Raw genomic sequence first — 18,951 nt, 5'->3', positions numbered from 1 at the left:
AGAACTCACGATCTCTGACTCCCAGGCCCCGGGCTGCGTCTCTTCCCCCGGAGGGCAGGTGGGAGGGTGAGCAGACAGGGCCGAAGGAGATGGGGACGGCGAAGCAGAGGCGCGAGCGGCCCCTGGAGAGACGGCAGGTGGGGAATGAGGAGAGAGGGGCCGGCCGCTGTACCGTTGGCGAGGCGGGGAGGGGAGAGGAGTCCCCGGATTTCCTCATCTCCCGGGGGGAAGGAAGCTGGCGACGCCAAGAGAGGCGGCGGGGGCAGCGGGCTCCCCCTCCGAGCCGCCGGGGAGTAGGGTCGGGCTGGATCCCGTTTCGGGGAGGCGGAGGAGGAGGGCGGAAGGGAGTCCGAAGTCGGGGGAGGAGGCGGATCCGGAACGTGGGCGCTTCTTTGCGGGGGAAGACGAGAGGCGCCCGAGGGGCTCCGGGGATGGTAGCCGGGCGCGGCGGGGGAGAAGGGGCCCGAGGTGGTCTGACTGAAAGGAGGCCCCAGACGGGGAAGCGCAGGCCGTGGCCACCTGGGTCCATATCTCGGGCGGGCTAAGGGAAGCGGCGTGGCCCCGTGGAGAGAACCCAGGCCTGGGAATCAGATCGTGGGTTCCTATCCCGGCTCCGCCACTCGTCTGCTGTGTGGCCTTGGGCAAGTAATTCACTTCTCTGTAAAATGGGGATTAAGACCGCGAGCCCCACGTGGGACAGGGACTGTGTCCGGCCCAATTTCCTTGTATTCGCCGCAGCGCTTACTACAGCGGGTAGCACATAATAAGTGCTTAAATACCACGATTATTATCATTACCCCCCCCGAAAGGAAGCCCCGGGGAAGGGGTTGGAGGAAGGGCCTGGCTGGGCTAGGTCAGTCCGCCCATTTTGACTCCTCTCATTCATTCGGTCGTATTTACTGAGGGCTTTCTGTGTGCAAAGCACTGTACCGAGCGCCTGGGAGAGGACAGCGGAACAACAAACAGAGACATTCCCTGCCCCAGACGAGCTCCCCGGCTTGGGCCCGAGAGCCAAAAAACCGAGAGAGCAGCGGAGGGGCAGCTCGCCCGCCCCTGGAGGCTGGAAGGCCGGGACCCAGAGTACACCGGGCACGCCGGGCACGCCGGGCACGCCGGATGGACTCGCCTGGTACACCGGGTGTACCGGTCTCGGTGGGAAGACCAGGCGCCCTAGGTACCCCGAGATCAGCGAGCAGATCGGCTCCCCCGGGCCCAGATTCGTCCAGGCGCACGGGGACCCGCGGACCCTCGGGTACGGAGGGTACCCCGGGACCGTGGGTGCTTAACAGATATCAGTGAGGAACGCAAAATAGAAAAAAGAAAAGGGCGGAGCCGAAGGCCCTTACTTGGTGACTTTGAAGATCCTGAGCAGGCGGAGAGCTCTTAGCACGCTGATGCCGAAGGACGTTCCCGGCTTCACCACGGCCCAGATGACCTCAAAGATGCTCCCGACGATGACCTGCACAGACAGGGAATCGGCACCCGGGCGGTGAGGGGGATGGGGTCGCTCGTTCGTTCATTCCATCGTATTTACTGAGCGCTTCCTGTGTGCAGAGCACCGGGCCGAGCGCTTGGGAGAGGACGACAAAACGATAAACAGACACGTTCCCCGCTCACGGCGGCCGGGGGGCGGAGCCCGGCTGAAACGGGCCCCTTCCACCCCGCTTCCTCCCCGCCTAATCCCACCGTTCTGTGCGACCTCACTCACCCCGAAATCAAAGCAGTTGAAGGACGAGTGGAAGTAATTTCTAGGCCCCAGTCCGTACATCTTCAGGGACATCTCAGTGAGGAAGAGCCCCAGGAAAACAAATTCGGCAAAATCTAGGGGAAGAAGAGGATTGGCTGGATCGCTCCCATCCCCCGGTCAACCGCTTCGTGCAGCGGGGCGACGCAAGATCCGCTCGGGGTCTTCCGCCTTCCACAGCACTTGACCCGACGACTCAAGTTTCAGCTCCGCAGCACAGCTCAGCGTGACCCGATCCAACACAGCCCTTCTGTGCGCATCCCCACCTCAAGGAAGGGGTGGAGAGCGGACAAGCTCCCTCTAGCCTGGAAGCTCGCTGTGGGCAGAGGATGCGTCTGCTGGATCGTTACATCGCACTCTCCCGAACACTTAGTCCAGGGCTCTGCGCACAGTGAGCGCTCAATAAATACGACCGATCGGTCAGGAAAAATACGAGCGGGGAATTTTGAAATCCACAGGGTTGACTCTACTCCCCTGCCTCTCAAGAAGGGGATTCGATGAAGCCACTTGGGAGTGCGTTCCGACTCACCCCGTGGCTCCCTCGGAGAAGCGGTTTTGAGGCATCTTTATTTTCCTTACGCTTTCTACGCTGAAGTCCGGGGCTAATCTCCACTTCAAACCACATCCTCATCCCCTCTTATCACTGGGCCCAGTTGCTCCTGAGGTGGGTCTTCACTTGCCAGTGACTCGCTCCCGTGGTTTGGGGTTTTTATAACTCTAAGTGGCATCTGTTAAGCGCTTACTATATATCAGGCGCTCTCTAAGAACCGAGGCCGTTGCGAGCTGATCAGGTCGGACGCGGTGCCTGTCCCACATGGGGCTCACAGTCTTAATCCCCCTTTTACAGAAGAGGGAACTGAAGCTCAGAGAAGTCAACTGGCTTCCCCAAGGCCACCCGGCAGACAAGTGGCAGAGCTGGCGGGCGGGGATTGACTCTCTCTACTGCTGGACCGTACTTTCCCAAGCGCTCTGCATTCAGCAAGCGCTCAATAAATACGATCGCATGACTGAATGAGTGAACCCAGGTCCCCAGACTCCCAGGCCCGGGCTCTTTCCACTAGGCCGCTCCGCTTCCAAGGCACGTTGCGGAATGCTAACTTTGGGGAGCGCTTCCCTCTGTCTCTATCTCTGTTCTTATAATTGGAAACGCCGTTCTGCTTTTGGGACCTCCCGGTATTCAGTCCTCAGAGGTAATTTAATCCACTTGAAACAGAAGCATTTCCTAATGCAATTTCAAGGTGGGGGGAAAGTTTGCTACAAACAATCTAATTTCATTTCGGATCTGTGCCGCGGGCCAAGTCCAGGCCCGGCTCCTTTCGATCAACCTGTCCCGATGAAGTAGTTAGCGGCCTCTCCCTATGAATATCATCATCATTACTATTATCAATGATAAGGACGACACCGATCCTATCCGTTGGGCGCTCGCCACGCGTCACACACCGTACTAAGCCGCAAGGGTAGATGCGAGATAATTAGGACCCAACGGGGCTCGCAGTCTACAGAGGAGGGAGAACATGCCGGAGAAGCAGTGCGGCCTAGTGGCCAGGGCGTCCGAGGACCCGGGTTCTAATCCCGGCTCTGCCGACCGCTTGCTCTATGATCTTGGCCCAGTCACTCGACTTCTCTGGGTCTCGGCTCTCCAGGTCTCCCGGTCGGTTAGGGATGGGGAATCTAGTTCTGTCGTACCGTCCTTCTCCCGAGCATTGAGTACAGTGATCCGCACCGAGCAAGGGGTCAATAGACGCGATTAATTAACTGATCCATCGATTGGACTCCGTGCGGGCAAGGGACCGTGTCCAACCCGATTAACCTGTATCCACCCCAGCGCTTACGACAGTGTCTGAGACGTAGCAAGGGCTTAATAAATACCATACAAAAGACCACTTAATGAATCCCCATTTTGCAGGTGAGGGAACTTTAGGCCCAGAGAAGCAAGGTGACTTGCCCAAGGTCACGAGGCAAGTGGCAGAGGCGGGTTTAGAATCCAGGTCCTCTGACTCCCGGGCTCGGGCTCTACCCGCTAGGCCATGCTGCTCCTCGCCCTCTCACGGGGAGACCTGCGGGCCAAGGGAGGGTTACATCCTGGACCTGCCCCTAATGCCCGTCACTCAATCGAAACCCCCCCCCATTCAGAAGGTTAACAAGCCTCACACCTACCCGTTCGTCTTCTAATCGCCTATCATCTCCCTTTTCGACGTGGGGCAAAATCATGGGAAAAGGAAAGCCCGAAAATTAATCGGCATTGAGTTTATTTTAATAAAAATAAGTTGAGGAGGGGGAGAAGAAAATCAATGCTACCTCTTGCCGGCTATTCCTTGGGAAGAAATGATTTTACAGTAAAGTGAAATATCTCCCAGAGGCCCCCGCATAACAGAATTACCGGGCATCGAGGGGGCGGGCTCTACCCGGCTTCGGTTTCCGCTCCCCCTCCGCCGGCATGAAGCCTAGGGACAGCTCTCCCCTGGGCACCGATCACCCCCCGGCCACGCTGCCTGGCATTCCCTTCTTGGCCTGAGTGCCGGTTTCCCCGTAACTTGGAAGCTCTCTTCCATTCACTCATTCGATCGGATTTACTGAGCACTTACCGCGGGCAGACCGCCGGACCAAGCGCCTGGGAGAGCACCACAGGACGGTGACGTTCCCCGCCCACGGCCAACTCACGGCCTACACGGGGGGAGCCTCTGGGACCCCACCATCATCTTGCACCCTCTCCCCCCATCTTCATCACCGTCACCCCTCACGGTATTTTAGTGAGCGCTCGCCGGGTGCTGAGCACTGAACTAAGCGCTTGGGAGAGCGCGATACGACAGAGTTGGACGTCACCGCTCTTAATGCGTATCTCGCACCCTGTCCGGACTTGTTGAGCCCTCTTCCACAATCTTCCCCTTCTCCCGCATCCCCCTATTGCCTCCGCTCAGGAGGCAACCCTGGGACCCCGGGGGCAACAGGCCCGGGGGCAGTTGAATCACTCTGTCGGTGGCATTTACTGAGCGCTTACTACGTGCAGAACACTGGACGAAGCGCTTGGGAGAGGGCAGTCGAACGACGTAACAGACGCGTTCCCCGCGGGCGGACACGGGAGAAGCCCTGCCGGGCCCAGGAGCTACGGGGAGAGGCGGACTTCGACCCGACTCTTCCCCTGCCACCCTCTCGGGCCACCAGCCGTACGTATTCATTGAGCGCTTACTGCGTGCGGAACACTGCGCTGAACACTTGACAGAGGGCAGTAGAACAGAGTTGTTAGACACATTTCCTGCCCACAGGGAGTTCACACCTCTCGGGCCGAGGAAACCCTCGGCCAGGGTCTGTTCTATTCTAAACTCCTTCACGGTTTCTTTAATTTTTTTTTTTTGAATTGGCATTTTGTTAAGTGCTTCCTCTGTGGTATTAGTTAAATGCTTACTATCTGCCAGGCACTTTACGAAGCACTGGGACAGATACAAGATAATCGGGTTGAACACGGTCCCTGTCTCACACGGGGCTCACGGTCTGAATCCTCATTTTACAGAGGAGGTAACCGAGGCCTAGGGAAGCGAAGAGCCTCACCCGAGGTCGCACGGCCGACAAATGGCGGAGCGGGGATCGGAACCCAGGTCCCTTGGTTCCCAAGCTCACGCTCCTTCCGCTAGGCCGCGGCTCGTCCAGGAACGCACTGGTCCCTATCTGTGATTGTATTTATTTCTATCAAAGTCCGTCTCTAGACTGTAAGCTCCTTGTGGGCAGGGAATGTGTCTGTTAGAGTGTTGGGGCTGGGGGCTGGGCTTCACCCCTCAGCTATCTGGATCCTTCCCCGGGCTCTGCGGAGACCTCCTGACCCCGCCACGTCCAACGGTGTCCTCATCACCACGGGAACCACCTCTCCTCCGCAGCCAGGAGAGACGGGGGCCACCGGCGAAACAGGGGAAACCGAGCCGCCTGAGAGGACGGGAAGAAGGCCAGCGGCAGGAACCCGCCGGCTTCCTCGAGTGAAACCCGACTGGCTCGGACTCTGGTGGCTCGTCAGCGTGGTGTCCTGTCTCAGCGGCGGATGATGATAAGATTTAGAATAATAATCCCCGTGGTATTTAAGCCCTCACTATGACAGGCACCGTTCTAAGCGTCGGGGTAGATGCAAGATCATCAGGTTGGAGGCGGTCCCTGTCCCATGTGGGGCTCACAGTCTCGATCCCCATTTTGCAGTTGAGAGAACTGAGGCACAGGAAGTTAAATGACTCCCCCAAGTTCACATAGAAGACAGATGCCGGAGCCGGGATTAGAATCCAGGTCCTTCTGACGCCCGAGGGCTCTATCCACTAGGCCACGCTGCTTCTCCTGGTTCTCATCCCGCCTTCCCCGTGAGCCAGTGCTCTCTCCCCTCCCAGCCCCATTGGGAATTTAGGTTTCCCGGTATCGGCTCCTCCGCGGTGACAAGGAATCTGGAGGGAGAGCGGCCCAGCCGGTGGAGGACAAAGCCGTCAATCCGTCGACGGCGAACTCGCTGTGGGCAGGGAACCGGGCTACCAATGCTGCGGCTGCACCGTGCTCTCCCAAGTGCTTAGTACGGCGCTCGGCACAGATTAAGCGTGGCGGCTGCGATGGCACCGGTTAAGCGTTTACTATGTGCCAGGCACTGTACTAAGCGCTGTGATGGATAGGAGATCGTCAGTTTGGACACAGTCCCTGTCCCACATGGGGTTCAGAGTCTCCATTTTCCAGATGAGGGAACTAAGGCCCAAGAGGTGACGTGTCCCAAGTCACAAAGCAGACTAACGGCAGAGCCGGCATTGGAACCCAGATCCTTCTGACTCCCCGGCCCGGGTTCTTATCCACTAGGCCACGTGGCTTCCCGGGGATTGACTGATCGAGCGCTCACTGGGTGCGGAGCGCTGTACTAAGCGCCGGGAAAAGGGCAATGGGATAGAGTAGGTGGACACAATCCCTGCCAACAAGAACCTCGCAGTCTCGGGTGGAGTTGAAATTCTGGGACTAAAGCTGTCTGTTCTCTCGGTCTCACTTTCCAAGATGGAAATGGGAGGATCTTTTGGGACCATTTGTTAAAACTTATTTCAGATTAACAGTCTCTATGTCGTGTGCTGCTAAAAGGGAGTCTTATTTAAGCCCTTATTTATTCAGTTCTCCAACTTCTTATGCCTCCATCCAGCTGGAAATGACTCGCATCTGTCTCCCCTGTTCAACTGTCAGCTCCTTGAGGGCGAGGATTCCGACTTATCCTAATTATACTCTCCGAGCTCTCAGTACGGTGTTCTGCGCCCGGCAGGTACTCCGTAAATACTATCCTTTTTTTTTGAGGTTATTTGAAAGCGCTTACTATGTGCTGGGCTCCGTCCGGAGCGCTGCAGTAGATTCAAGCTAATCGGGCTATTAACTATTAATTTGGAGGGAGGAGGATTCGATCCCCATTTCGCAGACGAGGTAACCGAGGCCCAGAGAAGTGAAGCGACTTGCCTAAGGTCATACAGCAAGCAGTCGTCGGAGCCGGGATCAGAACCCAGGTCCCCCGACTCCCAGGCCCGTGCCCTTTCCACTGGGCCGTGCTGCCTCTCACTGACTGATGAATGATTGACTGATTGACCGATAGTCTGCCGAGGGAGTTTTATAATTTAGTCTCGGCACAATTTTCCGGCCCCTCGACCAATCAGCCGGCCCGTGAGTGTGGACCCCTTCGGTTTTCATCCCCGCGTCTCCAAGCAGGGCACGGGCCCGGGGGTCAGAAGGTCGTGGGCTCCAGTCCCGGCTCCGCCGCTTGTCTGCTGTGCGGCCTGGGGCCAGTCACTTCGTTTCCCCGTGCCTCGGTTCCCTCATCTGTAAAATGGGGATTGAGGCTGTGAGCCCCACGTGGGACAGGGACTGTGTCCAGCTTGATTCGGTTGTATCCATCCCAGCGCTCAGCACAGCTCCCGGCACACAGTAAGCACTTACCTAATACCGCGATTATTATTATTATTATCATTACCACCCCTACCCCGGTACCCCCTCCCCCTGCTCCCCACCCCCCCCCCCCCCCAACACACATCTCCAACTCCTGCCTCTGGGTCACTTTTCTCTGGCTCAGAAACGCAACCAGGCCCAAGCGAACTCCGAAACAGACTTAGGAGCCTTCCACCGACAAGCCCGCGGGCTGAGAAATTTCCGTCGCCCCGGCTCCGATGCCAGAAGAAGTTCTAAATTTATGATTTCTAATTTCCCTGCGCTGACAGCCTATTATTTCCACTATTTAAATCCAAAAGAGAGCACGGAAGGATGAGGTCCCGCTCTATTCTTTCTTCCATTTCATTTCCAAACCAAGTCCCCGAGGGGGGTGACGAAGCCCGGAGGGGAAGCGTTTTACGCAACCCGCCGGTTCCTCTTCCCCCTCGAACATCCGCTATTCTAGTAAATATCAACGGGGCTTGGCCGTGAGGCCGGAGCCAGCCCGCCAATAGTCGTGGCATTTGTTAAGCGCTTACTAGGCGCCAAGAACCGTACTAAGCGCCGGGTGTCTGAGGGGGAAGGAGATTTCAGTACAACAGAGTTGGGAGGATACACTGCTTTCTCACGCCGAGCTGACAGTCTAGGTGGGAAGACTTCATAATGCCGCTGTACCGTCCTCTCCCGAGTGCTCGGCCCAGTGCTCGGCACACTGTAAGCGCTCAGTAAATGCCACCGAGTGATAGATTAAGGTTCCGCTCAGGCTGAAGGCCGCCCTGTATCTTCCCGACAGCGAGAGGGGAAGCAGCGTGGCTTAGTGGAAAGAGCCCGGGCTTGGGAGTCAGAGGTTGTGGGTTCTAATCCCAGCTCCGCTCCTCGTCTGCCGGGTGACCTGGGGCAAGTCACTTCACTTCTCTGTGCCCTCGTCTGTCAAATGGGGATTAAGTCTGTGAGCCCTCCGTGGGACAGGGACCGCGACCAACCCAATTTCCTCGTATCCACCCCAGCGCTTAGTGGAGCGCCTGGCGTGTATCGCCCGCTTAACAAATACCACGATTATTATCATTAATCAGAACTTGGAGACTCCAAATGTCCGCTCTCACGGGCAACGTTAGCTCCCGGGACACGTGGGAAGAAGACTGCATTTCCGGAGGGCCGCGGCAGAGGGGGATTCGTAGACAATTCCCGGGCGGTCCATCTCGATTCCTCTCTCTGGGTCCTCGGAATTAAGTGAGAAGCCAAGACCGTCAAGGGCGGGGACCGTGCCTACCCACCCCGTTGCGCTCTCCTCTCCCGAGCGCTTAGCCCAGCGCTGCGCGCCCGGAAGCGCTCGCTAAAGGCCACCGGCCGGTCGGCCCACGGACCGACTCGGAGAGGGCAGGGTTGGGCCGGCGCAGGCGGGTTAAGAGAGAAGCAGCGTGGCTCAGTGGAAAGGGCCCGGGCTTGGGGGTCAGAGGCCGGGGGTTCGAATCCCGGCTCCGCCACTTGGCAGCCGTGTGACTGTGGGCAAGTCACTTCGCTTCTCTGTGCCTTAGTCACCTCATCTGTAAAACGGGGGTGAAGACTGTGAGCCTCACGTGGGACGACCCGATTACCCTGTATCAACCCCAGCGCTTAGAACAGTGCTCTGCCCATAGTAAGCGCTTAACAGATACCGATATCATCATTAAGGCGGAGGAGGGGATCGGCCGGTCGTCGGGAGCGCGGGAGGCGGGGGAGACCGGGGTTGGCTGGGCGGGCGGGAAGGCAGGCCATACATACATAAGGCGTTGGTGAGTCTCTGCGGCTGATTGTAGTGCACCATGGCCACGCACAGCGTGTTCAAGGCGACGACGCACAGCACGATCCAGTAGAAGGTCTGGGCTTTCACCATGCGGCGGATGAAGAAGCGGAACATCTTCTCTTTCCTCCGGAAGTAGGAGGAGCTGTCGTTCTTCCCGCTCTTCAGGCTGGCCCGAGCGAACGGAGAACCTGGACACGGAAGGGTCGAGAGAAACCAATTCCCTCCCGTTCAAACCCCCCCGACTCCCTCGACCCGCCCCCGGCTCGACCCGAAACCGAAACCGGGGCTCGGAGGACCGCGAGGTGGATAAACTCCCGGGCCCGGGTGATCCCTCTAGGCCGGAAGCTCGTTGCGGGCGGGGAGCGTGTCTTTTTTATTGCCGTACCGCATTCTCCCGTGGGTTTAGCCCAGTGCTCTGCGCGAGGTAGGTGGTCAATAAATACGATCGTCTGAGCGCAGAAAGCACGTCCACCGACTCTGCTATATTGGACTCCCCCGAGCGCTCTGCACACGGTGAGCGTTCGCTAAACAATGATGTTGGTATTTGTTAAGCGCTTACTACGTGCAGAGCGCTGTTCTAAGCACTGGGGTAGACGCAGGGTAATGATAATAAGTAATAAATAAATAATAAATACCACTGACTGACTGATGATAAACCCACAGAGAGGTGGGGGGCAAGGACTGGGGAATCTGTGGGCAAAGATCTCGCTGAGGATGCTTGTCCCACGATCCCCTTTGGGAGGTCACTTTTTTTTAAACGGTATCCGTCAGGCGCCGGCCACTCTACGAAGCACCGGGGTAGATAACAGAAAATCAGGTCGCACAGATTCCCTGGCCCCCGTGGGGCTCACAGTCGCCAGCCCCGTTATACAGACGCGGTAACTGAAGTCACACGAAAGTGAAGCGACTTGGCCGAGATCACACATCAGACTAGCGGCGGAGCCGGGATTGGAACTCAGATCCTTCCGACGCCCGGGTCTGCGGTCTAGCCACTAGTCCACGCCGCTTCTCATCACGCTTCATTAGAGAAGCGGCGTGGCTCAGTGGAAAGAGCCCGGGCTTGGGAGTCAGAGGTCACGGGTTCGAATCCCGGCTCTGCCACTTGTCACCTGGGTGACTGTGGGCGAGTCGCTTCACTTCTCCGGGCCTCAGTTCCCTCATCTGGAAAATGGGGATTAACCGTGAGCCTCACGTGGGGCACCCCGATGACCCTGTATCTACCCCACGGCTTAGAACAGTGCTCTGCACATAGTAGGCGCTTAACGAATACCCAAAAAAACCCCCCCAAAACCAAAAACAAATACGCATCCACACCACGTCCACACAAATATGCACATTATTACTACTAATATTATTATTACTTTGGACATCCCCAAATACACACCCACCCACCCAAAGACACATGTACACACAACTGACAACCACCCGCTCCCACTCCCACCCATCCTCACCTACGCACGGCACACACAAACACACACGGAGTCCCTCCTGCCCCCGGGGGACTCTGCTCTTCGAAAGGCGATGGCGAAGTGTCGCATGAGGATTACAAGTGAATTCGGCGGAGCCTCAGAGGCTTTAGCTTCGCCTGTTGTTTTGCAAAAGGATTCGCTCCCGCGGTGGTTGCCCCGGTAGAACACTTGGGCGTGATCTCGTCAGCTCGGGGAAGGGCTGGAGGTTTAGTTTCAGGAGGCGGAGGGCACGGAAGAGCCTCCACCTCTTGGGGAAGCAGGGGACGGGGAACCCTCCTCACCCCTGTCAGCAAAGTGATGGGAATCGATCGCATCTGTTGAGCGCTTCCCGTACCGAGCGCTTTACCGGGCGTCTGGAGAGGCCGACGCAACCGAGCCGGTAGATCCGTTCCCTGCCCACGACGAGCTGACGGTCTAGAGGGCTGGAGAGGTGTTCTAGACTCCCGAGGACTCCAGAGGTGTTCAAAAATGCCCCATTTCTTCTCCTCCTCCTCCTCGTTCTCCCAAGCGGGGGCGAGGGGGCCAGAGAAACTCTTTCTCCTGGCATCAGCCCCGCCCTCCTTCACTCCGTCTGGCCTTAAATCCCCCCTCCCTGGCCTTACGGGGAAGCAGAATCTTAAGATTTATTAAGAATAATAATAACGACGGTATCCGCGAAGCGGCCTCCCGTGTGCCAAGCAGCGTTCTAAGCGCTGGGGCCGGCACAGGGTCATCAGGTTGTCCCCCGTGGGGCTCACGGTCTTCATCCCCGTTTTACAGGTGAGGCGACTGAGGGGAGGGTGGAGGGGAGGAGGAGGGAAGCCGCACTCACCCACAGAGCAGATATCGGTGAAATGGTCTTCCCCTTCTTCCGCGTGGATCAGATCGTTTTTACTTTTCTTTATGGTGGCTCTTTTCAGCACTGCAGGGGAGAAACGGAGAGAGAAACCTAGTCCAGTGAGCCCCGCCGAGTAGATTTTGCCTCCTCCTCCTCCTCTCTCTCTTTCCCTCTCGCTCACGTTCCCTCTCTCCCTTCCTCTCTCTCTCTCTCTCCCTTTCTCCCCCTCCCTCTCTCTCCCCCCTTTCCCTGTCTCCTTCTCTTCCCCCCCCCCCCACCCTTCCCTATCTCTCTCTGTCTCTCCTCCACCTGTCTCTCATCTCTCCGTCTCTGCTTCTCCTATTCTCTCTCCCCCGGGATTCTTCTGCAGCTCCTTGCCTAGCCCACGGGGCGCTCTGCGTGCTAGCAAGCTGCTCCCTTGGCCTCCTTCATAGTGCAGTGGAGTGGAGGGGCGGGCAAACAGTTCATCACTGGGAGGGGAAGGGGGCCCCGGGTCGGAAGATGGTCTGTCTGCTCTCCGGAGCCTGGCTAGAGGCCCGGGGATCCCCGCAGCAGCGAGAGAGGGGGCCTTCGTGGCCGCCTCTGGTGGCACCAGATTGAGAGGGGAGGCCGGTGCCCTGGAGGGCGATGGACCCATCTGGAGCCCGGGGGTTGGGGGAGGCGAGTCGGTTGGCGGCCCCCGGGGCGGCCCTCCGCGGGGAGTGGGCTCGGGGGCGCCTCGGGGCGGGGGGTCCGAGAGACGGTCCGGAGAGGCCGGAGCGCCTCCCGAACGCGGCGGTAAGACACGTCGCGGCGTGGTGATGAGCACTGTCTAGCAGAGGGGGCGGGAGCCCCCTGAACGTTCGGGGGGTCCGGCCCATCCCCGCCCCCCGACCACGGGAAGCCGGCCGCCCCGGGGCCAGCGGCGGCCTCACGGTCCGTGCGACGCGACGCCGAGTAGCCCAGGTGGCCGAGTTAAGACGATGGGGCCCACCGGGCTTCCCCGGAGCCAGGCGGAGGGCCGAATTCCGGCCGGGGGAGGGTCGCCGTCAGCGGGGGCGGGGGTCACCCCCGCTTCCCAGACCCCCTCCTCCCGGGGGCACCGAGCCGGGTGGGCGAGCCAGGGGGCCGGGGACTGGGCCTCCCTGCGGATCCGTCGAAGCCACTCACTGTTGCAGCTGCCTCCGCCGGCACCGCCGCCCGTGTCCGCCGGCCCCGCAGACGTGGCCCTCCCTGCCGGCCGAGGGGACGAGAGAAAACAGAGACGAGACGGCGGGGGGGGGGTGGGGGAGACGGGGTGGGAGGGGTGGGGGGCCGGGGGGAGGACGGTCAGAGAGGGGAGAGGGGAGGCGGTCACTGAGCCGCCGCCCGAGGGCCCGGCTCGACCTCTAGACCGGAAGCTCGTTGCGGGCGGGGGATGCGTCCGTTTATCGTTCTACCGTCCTCTCCCAAGCGCTTAGTCCAGCGCTCTGCGCGTAGTAAGTGCACAGTAAACACGACTGAACCCTTGCTGGCCGGCTTGCGGGGAGAACGGTTACCCGCCCCACCTTCAAAGCCTTATCGAAGGCCCATCTCCTCCAAGGGGCCTTCCCTGACTAAGCCCTCTTCTCCCACTCCCTGACTCGCTCCCTTCGTTTACCCCGCTTCCCAGCCCCACACCACTTAGGTCCGTAGCTGCCATTTCTTTCTCTCTATTCGCGTCTGTCTCCCCGACTCGAGACTGTAAACTCGACGTGAGCAGGGAATGGTGCTGCCGATTGCTGTTCCGTTCCCTCCCGAGCGCTTGATACGGTGCTCCGCACGCGGTGAGCGCTCAATAAATACCGCTGAATGAATGAATGAGAATGGCGATCCACCGCGCACAAGTCAGGGCCCCGGTCCCGGGGCCGGGGAGGTGGAGGGGGCACCCCCACCCACCCGGTCTTCCCACTAGACAGGATCACCACACCCAGTCACGTCTTACTGCTTCAAACCAGCGCGGTCTCGCTCCCCCCGGCGCAGAGCCGCGGAGGGTGGGGACGGAAGGGGGTGCCGAGCCCCGGTTTTCGGAGGAAACTCCCCCGGAACGGACCCTCTTCTCCCTAAGGTGGGAAGTCGGAATCCCCGCGCCTCCCCCCCCCCCCCCCCCCCCGCCGGCCCCTGACGCTGGACGGTGGGGATGGGCCCCCGGGGGTGCTCGACTTCCGGCCGGAGGGTGACGGGGCATGCGGAGATGGGGCGCGCCCCTCCGATCCCTCCGGCCCCGAGGGCCGCTGGGGGAGAGCGGAAGGCGAGACCACCACCTACCGTCCAACGGGGACTTCTCCTCCGCGTTCTTGTCCTCCTCGGCCAGCATGACTTCCTCTGGAAGGAGAAACCCGGAGTCAAAAACGAGCACGTTCCGGACCCCCGTACTCAGATCCAGCCACCGATCCGTCGACGGTACTTATTGAGCGCCTACCGCGTGCGGGGCGCTGGACCGGCCAACCTGCCACCCGGGCCTCGGCCCGGGCCCTGGCTCTGCCGGGACGGAGGTCTCGACGGGAAACCCCGGTCTCCGCCCCCTCCGCTCCGCGGAAACCGCCGAGGATCTCCTTCCTGCCAAATCCAACGGGCTCGCCTCCATCTTAACCCTCCTCGGCCTCTCAGTCGCCTTAGACGCCGCCCACCCCCGCCCCCGCTCCTGAAAACGTTGTAATAATAATGGTAGCGTTAGTTCAGTGCTTACTTTGCGCCGAGCCCCGCACTAAGCGCTGGGGTGGACGCGAGATAATCAAGTAGGACACCGACCCTGCCTCACATGAGGCCTACAGTCTAAATGGGAAGGAGGAGGGTTTAACCCCTATCTCCCAGCTGAGGTAACCGAGGCACAGAGAAGGCAGGCGGGTTACCCAAGGTCTACGCGGCAGACAAGCGGCAGACACCCAGGCCCGGGCTCTCGCTACCATCCGGCCAACACGATCTGCTCCTCCGATGCCAACCCTACTCACGTTACCTCCCGTCTCTCTCGCGATGGACTGCTTGATCACGTCCTCCCTCCAGAGGGGAACTCCCTCCCTCTTCCGTCAGACCACCGCTCTCCCCTTCTTCAAAGATCTTCCGGAACGTCATTTCCTCCGGTGTGGCTTCCCTGGACTAATCCTCTCCACCCGATTCTCCCTTCCCGCCGCATCGCCTAGGCACGGGGCTTAGACCGGTGCTTGACGCATAGCGAGCGCTCGACAGATCCAATAATAATGAACTAATTAATCCCCCTCCAAATGCCTCTCACTCTACAGTAACCTGCAAGTCCCTTCTTGGCACTGCACTGGTGGGATCAGCAGGCTCGGAGACACCGTTACCAACTCATCCCCTCCGACCGTTTATTAATGTTTTAGAAGAAAAGCTAGACAGGACGGGAGGGAAAACACGGCACACCCAATCCGTCCAGCTGATCGGAACCATAACGGTGATAATGATAATCTCGAGGTATTTGTTAAGCGCTTGCAATGGGTCAAGCACTGTACTGAGCGCTAGAGTAGACGCAAGTCAGTCATGTCAGACACAATCCCGGTGGCACATGGGGGTCGCCGCCCAAGAAGGAGGAAAAACAAAGAATCGGATTCCCGTGAGGAAAATGAGGCACCGAGAAGCGAAGTGACTCGCCCAAGGTCACCCGCAGGCAAGCGGCGGCGCCGGGATTAGAACCCAAGCCCTCCGACTCCCAGGTCTGTGCATTTTCCACTAGGCCAACCCTAAAGGAATTAAGTGAAGAGGAGGATCTCTCCCAACGTTCTGAGTCTCCTCAGAGAGAGGGTTTCGATAACGTGCATCGATCCCAGCTAAGGGAGATATTTTAAGAGCTTTGGGGGAAAGGCTTAGGCATCGTCGCTCTTTCTCTGCAGGCCCCCGCCCCCTTCAGAAACACCGAGACCATCGAGAGACGGAGGCTGCGGCCAAGAGATAGTTTTTCTCAGCTCAGGGCTAATTCCTCCAGAGAGCGGAGTCCCTTGAAGTTCTCCTCTGCTGGACTTCCCCCAGCTACTCTCCAACTTGCTTTCCCCGATACAGTCAGCAGAACCTCAAGGACCGGATCTCCGGACCCAAAACGGAGCAGAAAATCCCATCCGAGGGGGGTTTCCGACAGGGGTTATTGTCATCGTACAGCACAACAGAGTCGGCGGACATTTTCCCTGCCCACATTGAGCCTCTCAGTTCTGCTTTGCCCTTCCTGCCCGATTCAGGATCGACAAGGGGAGAGAGGGATGCGGGTCTGCCCCGCTCTTTTTTTTTTTTTATTTTCAGGTACACGTTGAGCACTTACTATGTGGCAGGCACCGTACTAACCGCTGGGGTAGAAGCAGGCTAATCAGGTCGGACACGATTCCTGCCCCACGAGGGGCTCGCGGTCTTCACCCCCATTTTACAGAGGAGGGAACTGAGGCACCCGGACGTGAAGTGACTTGCCCAAGGTCACACGGCAGATAAGAGGGAAGAACCCAGGTCCTCCTGACTCAACTGACTGGTGCCAGGTGGGCAGAGGAGGTAGGAAGAAGGACGGACGCCTGTCGCCGAAGCCCAGCTGTCCGTGCCACAGACGGACTTCAGCCTCGTTCGACCCAGGCCTGTGAGGAGACCGGGGAGTTTCCAGTCAGGGTCTAAAACACCCCAAACGGTGACCACTTGGAGGTCTGTCCCCGCTACCCCCCCCCCCCCAGTGCTCAGCCCCCCCTAAAATCTCCCTCAGCCTCTCCTCCGGCCCCCGTTTAAATGAAAACTTCCCACCTACGACCCCGGCCTCTTCACCTCAGTGTCTGTCTCTCTTCCTCTCCCTCTTTCTCCCCTTCCTCCTCTCGCCCTCTTGCTCTGTCTCTCCCTCTTTCTCTCTGGGTCTCTCTCTTGCCTCTCTCCCCCCTTTTTCTCTCTCTCTTTCTCTCCCACTTTGTCTCTTTCTCTCTCTGCGCCTTCCTCTGACTCTCCCTCTTTCTATTTTTCCGAGTCTCTGCGTCTCTCCCTATCTCTCTCTCTCCCTCTCTCCATCTTTCCCTCTTCCTCTTCTCCTTTCTCTCCCTCTTTGGCCGCTTCTTTCTCTCTCCCCCTTCCTTTCTCTCTTTCTCCCTGTCTCTCCCTCTTTCTCTCTGCCTCTCTCCGCCTCTCCCTCTTTCTATCTTTCTGTGTCTTTCCCTCTTTCTCGCCTCCTCGCTCTGCCTTTCTCTCTCCCTGTCTTTCTTCTCCATTTTTTCTCTCTCCCTCTCTATCGGCCTCTCCCTCCCCTTTCTTTCTCGCTCCCACTTCCCGTCTCTTCCTCTGCCTCTCTCTGTCTCTAGCTTTCCCTCTTTCTATCTTTCTGAGTCCGTGCGTCTCTTCCTCTTTCTCTCCTCTCTCCGCCTTTTTCTCTCTCCCCCTTCCCTCTTCCTCTCTCTCCCTCTTTCCCTCTTCCTCTCCCCCTCTTTTTCTCTCCTTCTCTCGCTCCTCCTCTGTCTCTCTCTCTCTCTCTCCCCCTCTTCCCCCCAACTGTTTCTTCAGCATTTCTGCGTCACCTAAACAGTTGGGATACTCACACCACCCCCGTTGCACTTATGTACATTATATTTACACTCTTTCGCGTAACAGTCTATTTTCACGGAACCGATTTAAGAGCGGTAACCGGGGGAGAGAAGTCAGTGGTTTTGTAACTCCAGCTTCCTCTTCGCACTTGGCAAATCTTGCGAGGGTTGGAATGTGCCTTCGGCTCTCTCAAATCACAGCAAATTGGGGGCGGGAAAGGATACGGTAATCGACCCGTCGGTGGCCTCTATTGAGCGCTTACTACGTGCCTCTGGCCCGTACTGAGCGCTTGGGAGGGTACGGGACACCAGCTAGCGGACCCGTTCCCGTAATGGATCGACCGTAACCGACTGAGCATCTGCTGGGCGCAGGGCGCTGCAGTCAAAACGTGGTACTTATCGAATGCGGGGTACTGCCCTAAATGGTAGGGAGAGTCCGACGTGGCCAGACACGATCCCTGACCTCCAGGAGTTTACAATCCCGGCTCCGCAACTCGTCGCGGCTGCGTGACCTTGGGCGAGCCACTTCACTTCTCTGTGCCTCAGTCGCCTCATCCGCAAAACGGGGCTTGAGACTGGGGGCCCCGTGTGGGACGGGGACCGTGTCCAACCCGATTTGCTTCAATCCACCCCAGTCTTCAGTACAGTGCCTGACACATAGTAAGCGCTTAACAGATACCACTGTTACTGTCATCTAGTGAGGGAGAGAGGTATAAATTTCCCGAAATACATTTCAGGTAGTGATTTCCGGAAGTAAGAGAGTCAGAAAGTAATTTGCCAAGGTGCTACGTGGGGGTTGGTGTTTTGTCTCCCTCTAACACTGGGAGCCTTATTCAGGGGAAGGACCCAGGTCTGCCCTGGCTATCTGGTATCAGAGAAGCAGCGTGGCTCAGTGGAAAGAGCCCGGGCTCGGGAGTCAGAGGTCACGGGTTCGAATCCCGGCCCGGCCACTCGGCGGCTGTGCGACTGTGGGCGGGTCGCTTCGCTTCTCTGTGCCTCCGTGACCTCGTCCGTAAAATGGGGATTAACTGTGAGCCTCACGTGGGACGACCTGATTCCCCTGTTTCTACCCCAGCGCTTAGAACGCTGCTCTGCAAATACCAACAGGATTATCATTTAGAAGCAGCGGGGCTTCGTGGACAGAGTCTGGGCCCGGGAGGCAGAAGGACCTGGGTTCTAATCCCGGCACCGCCGCTTGTCTGCTGTGAGAACTGGAGTAGGTCACTCTACTCCTGCGGGCCTCAGTTCCTTCACTTGTACAGTGGGGATCGAGACGGTGAGCCCCACGTGGGACGGGGACTGTGTCCGACCCGATTAGCTCGTACCCACCCCGGCGCTTGGCACAGTGGCCGGCACGTAGTAAACGCCTAACGAATCCCGCAGTTACTGTTATTATCATCAACCCTGGCCTTTAGTACGGCGCTGGGCACATCAGTCAGTCATACTGACTGAGCGGTTACAGCGCATTAGGCACTTGGGAGAATAGAATATAACAGCAAACAGACACGTTCCTCGTCCGCAAGCTGCTTAATAAATACCGCTGAGCGCTTGAGACTCTAAGCGTGTTATCTTCATTCGTTCGGTAGTATTTCTTGAGCGCCTACTAGGTGCAGAGCACTGTACTAAGCCCTTGGAAGGGGCAAATCGGCAACAGACGGAGACGGTCCCTGCCCACTGACGGGCTCACCGTCTAATCGGGGGACACGGTCTAATCGGGGGAGAATTCCCCGTTATAGGCGGGGAACGTG

At 58.6% G+C, this 18,951-nt stretch overlaps 1 protein-coding gene across 8 annotated transcripts in view; it reads right to left on the bottom strand.

Moving 5' to 3' along the window:
• The window catches only part of CACNA1B (calcium voltage-gated channel subunit alpha1 B), a 175,257-nt gene that overhangs the window by 76,054 nt on the left and 80,252 nt on the right, over positions 1–18,951 (bottom strand). For 4 of the 8 annotated variants that reach the window (XM_029054325.2, XM_029054326.2, XM_029054327.2 and 1 more), the window contains exons 9-14: positions 13,986–14,042; positions 12,870–12,932; positions 11,715–11,804; positions 9,413–9,622; positions 1,709–1,821; positions 1,347–1,459 (exon numbers count right to left, since the gene is read on the bottom strand). In XM_029054325.2, the coding sequence (XP_028910158.1) occupies positions 1,347–1,459; positions 1,709–1,821; positions 9,413–9,622; positions 11,715–11,804; positions 12,870–12,932; positions 13,986–14,042 (646 nt within the window). The remainder of the gene's footprint in view (positions 1–1,346; positions 1,460–1,708; positions 1,822–9,412; positions 9,623–11,714; positions 11,805–12,869; positions 12,933–13,985; positions 14,043–18,951) is intronic. The other 4 variants (XM_029054328.2, XM_029054330.2, XM_029054331.2 and 1 more) reach the window with 1 other exon arrangement.

The sequence above is a fragment of the Ornithorhynchus anatinus genome, chromosome X4, assembly GCF_004115215.2.
Source record: "Ornithorhynchus anatinus isolate Pmale09 chromosome X4, mOrnAna1.pri.v4, whole genome shotgun sequence".
NCBI classification, from domain to species: Eukaryota; Metazoa; Chordata; class Mammalia; order Monotremata; family Ornithorhynchidae; genus Ornithorhynchus; species Ornithorhynchus anatinus.
The sequence above is the reverse complement of the archived record's forward strand: the minus strand, read 5'-3'. Positions and strand labels throughout refer to the sequence as shown.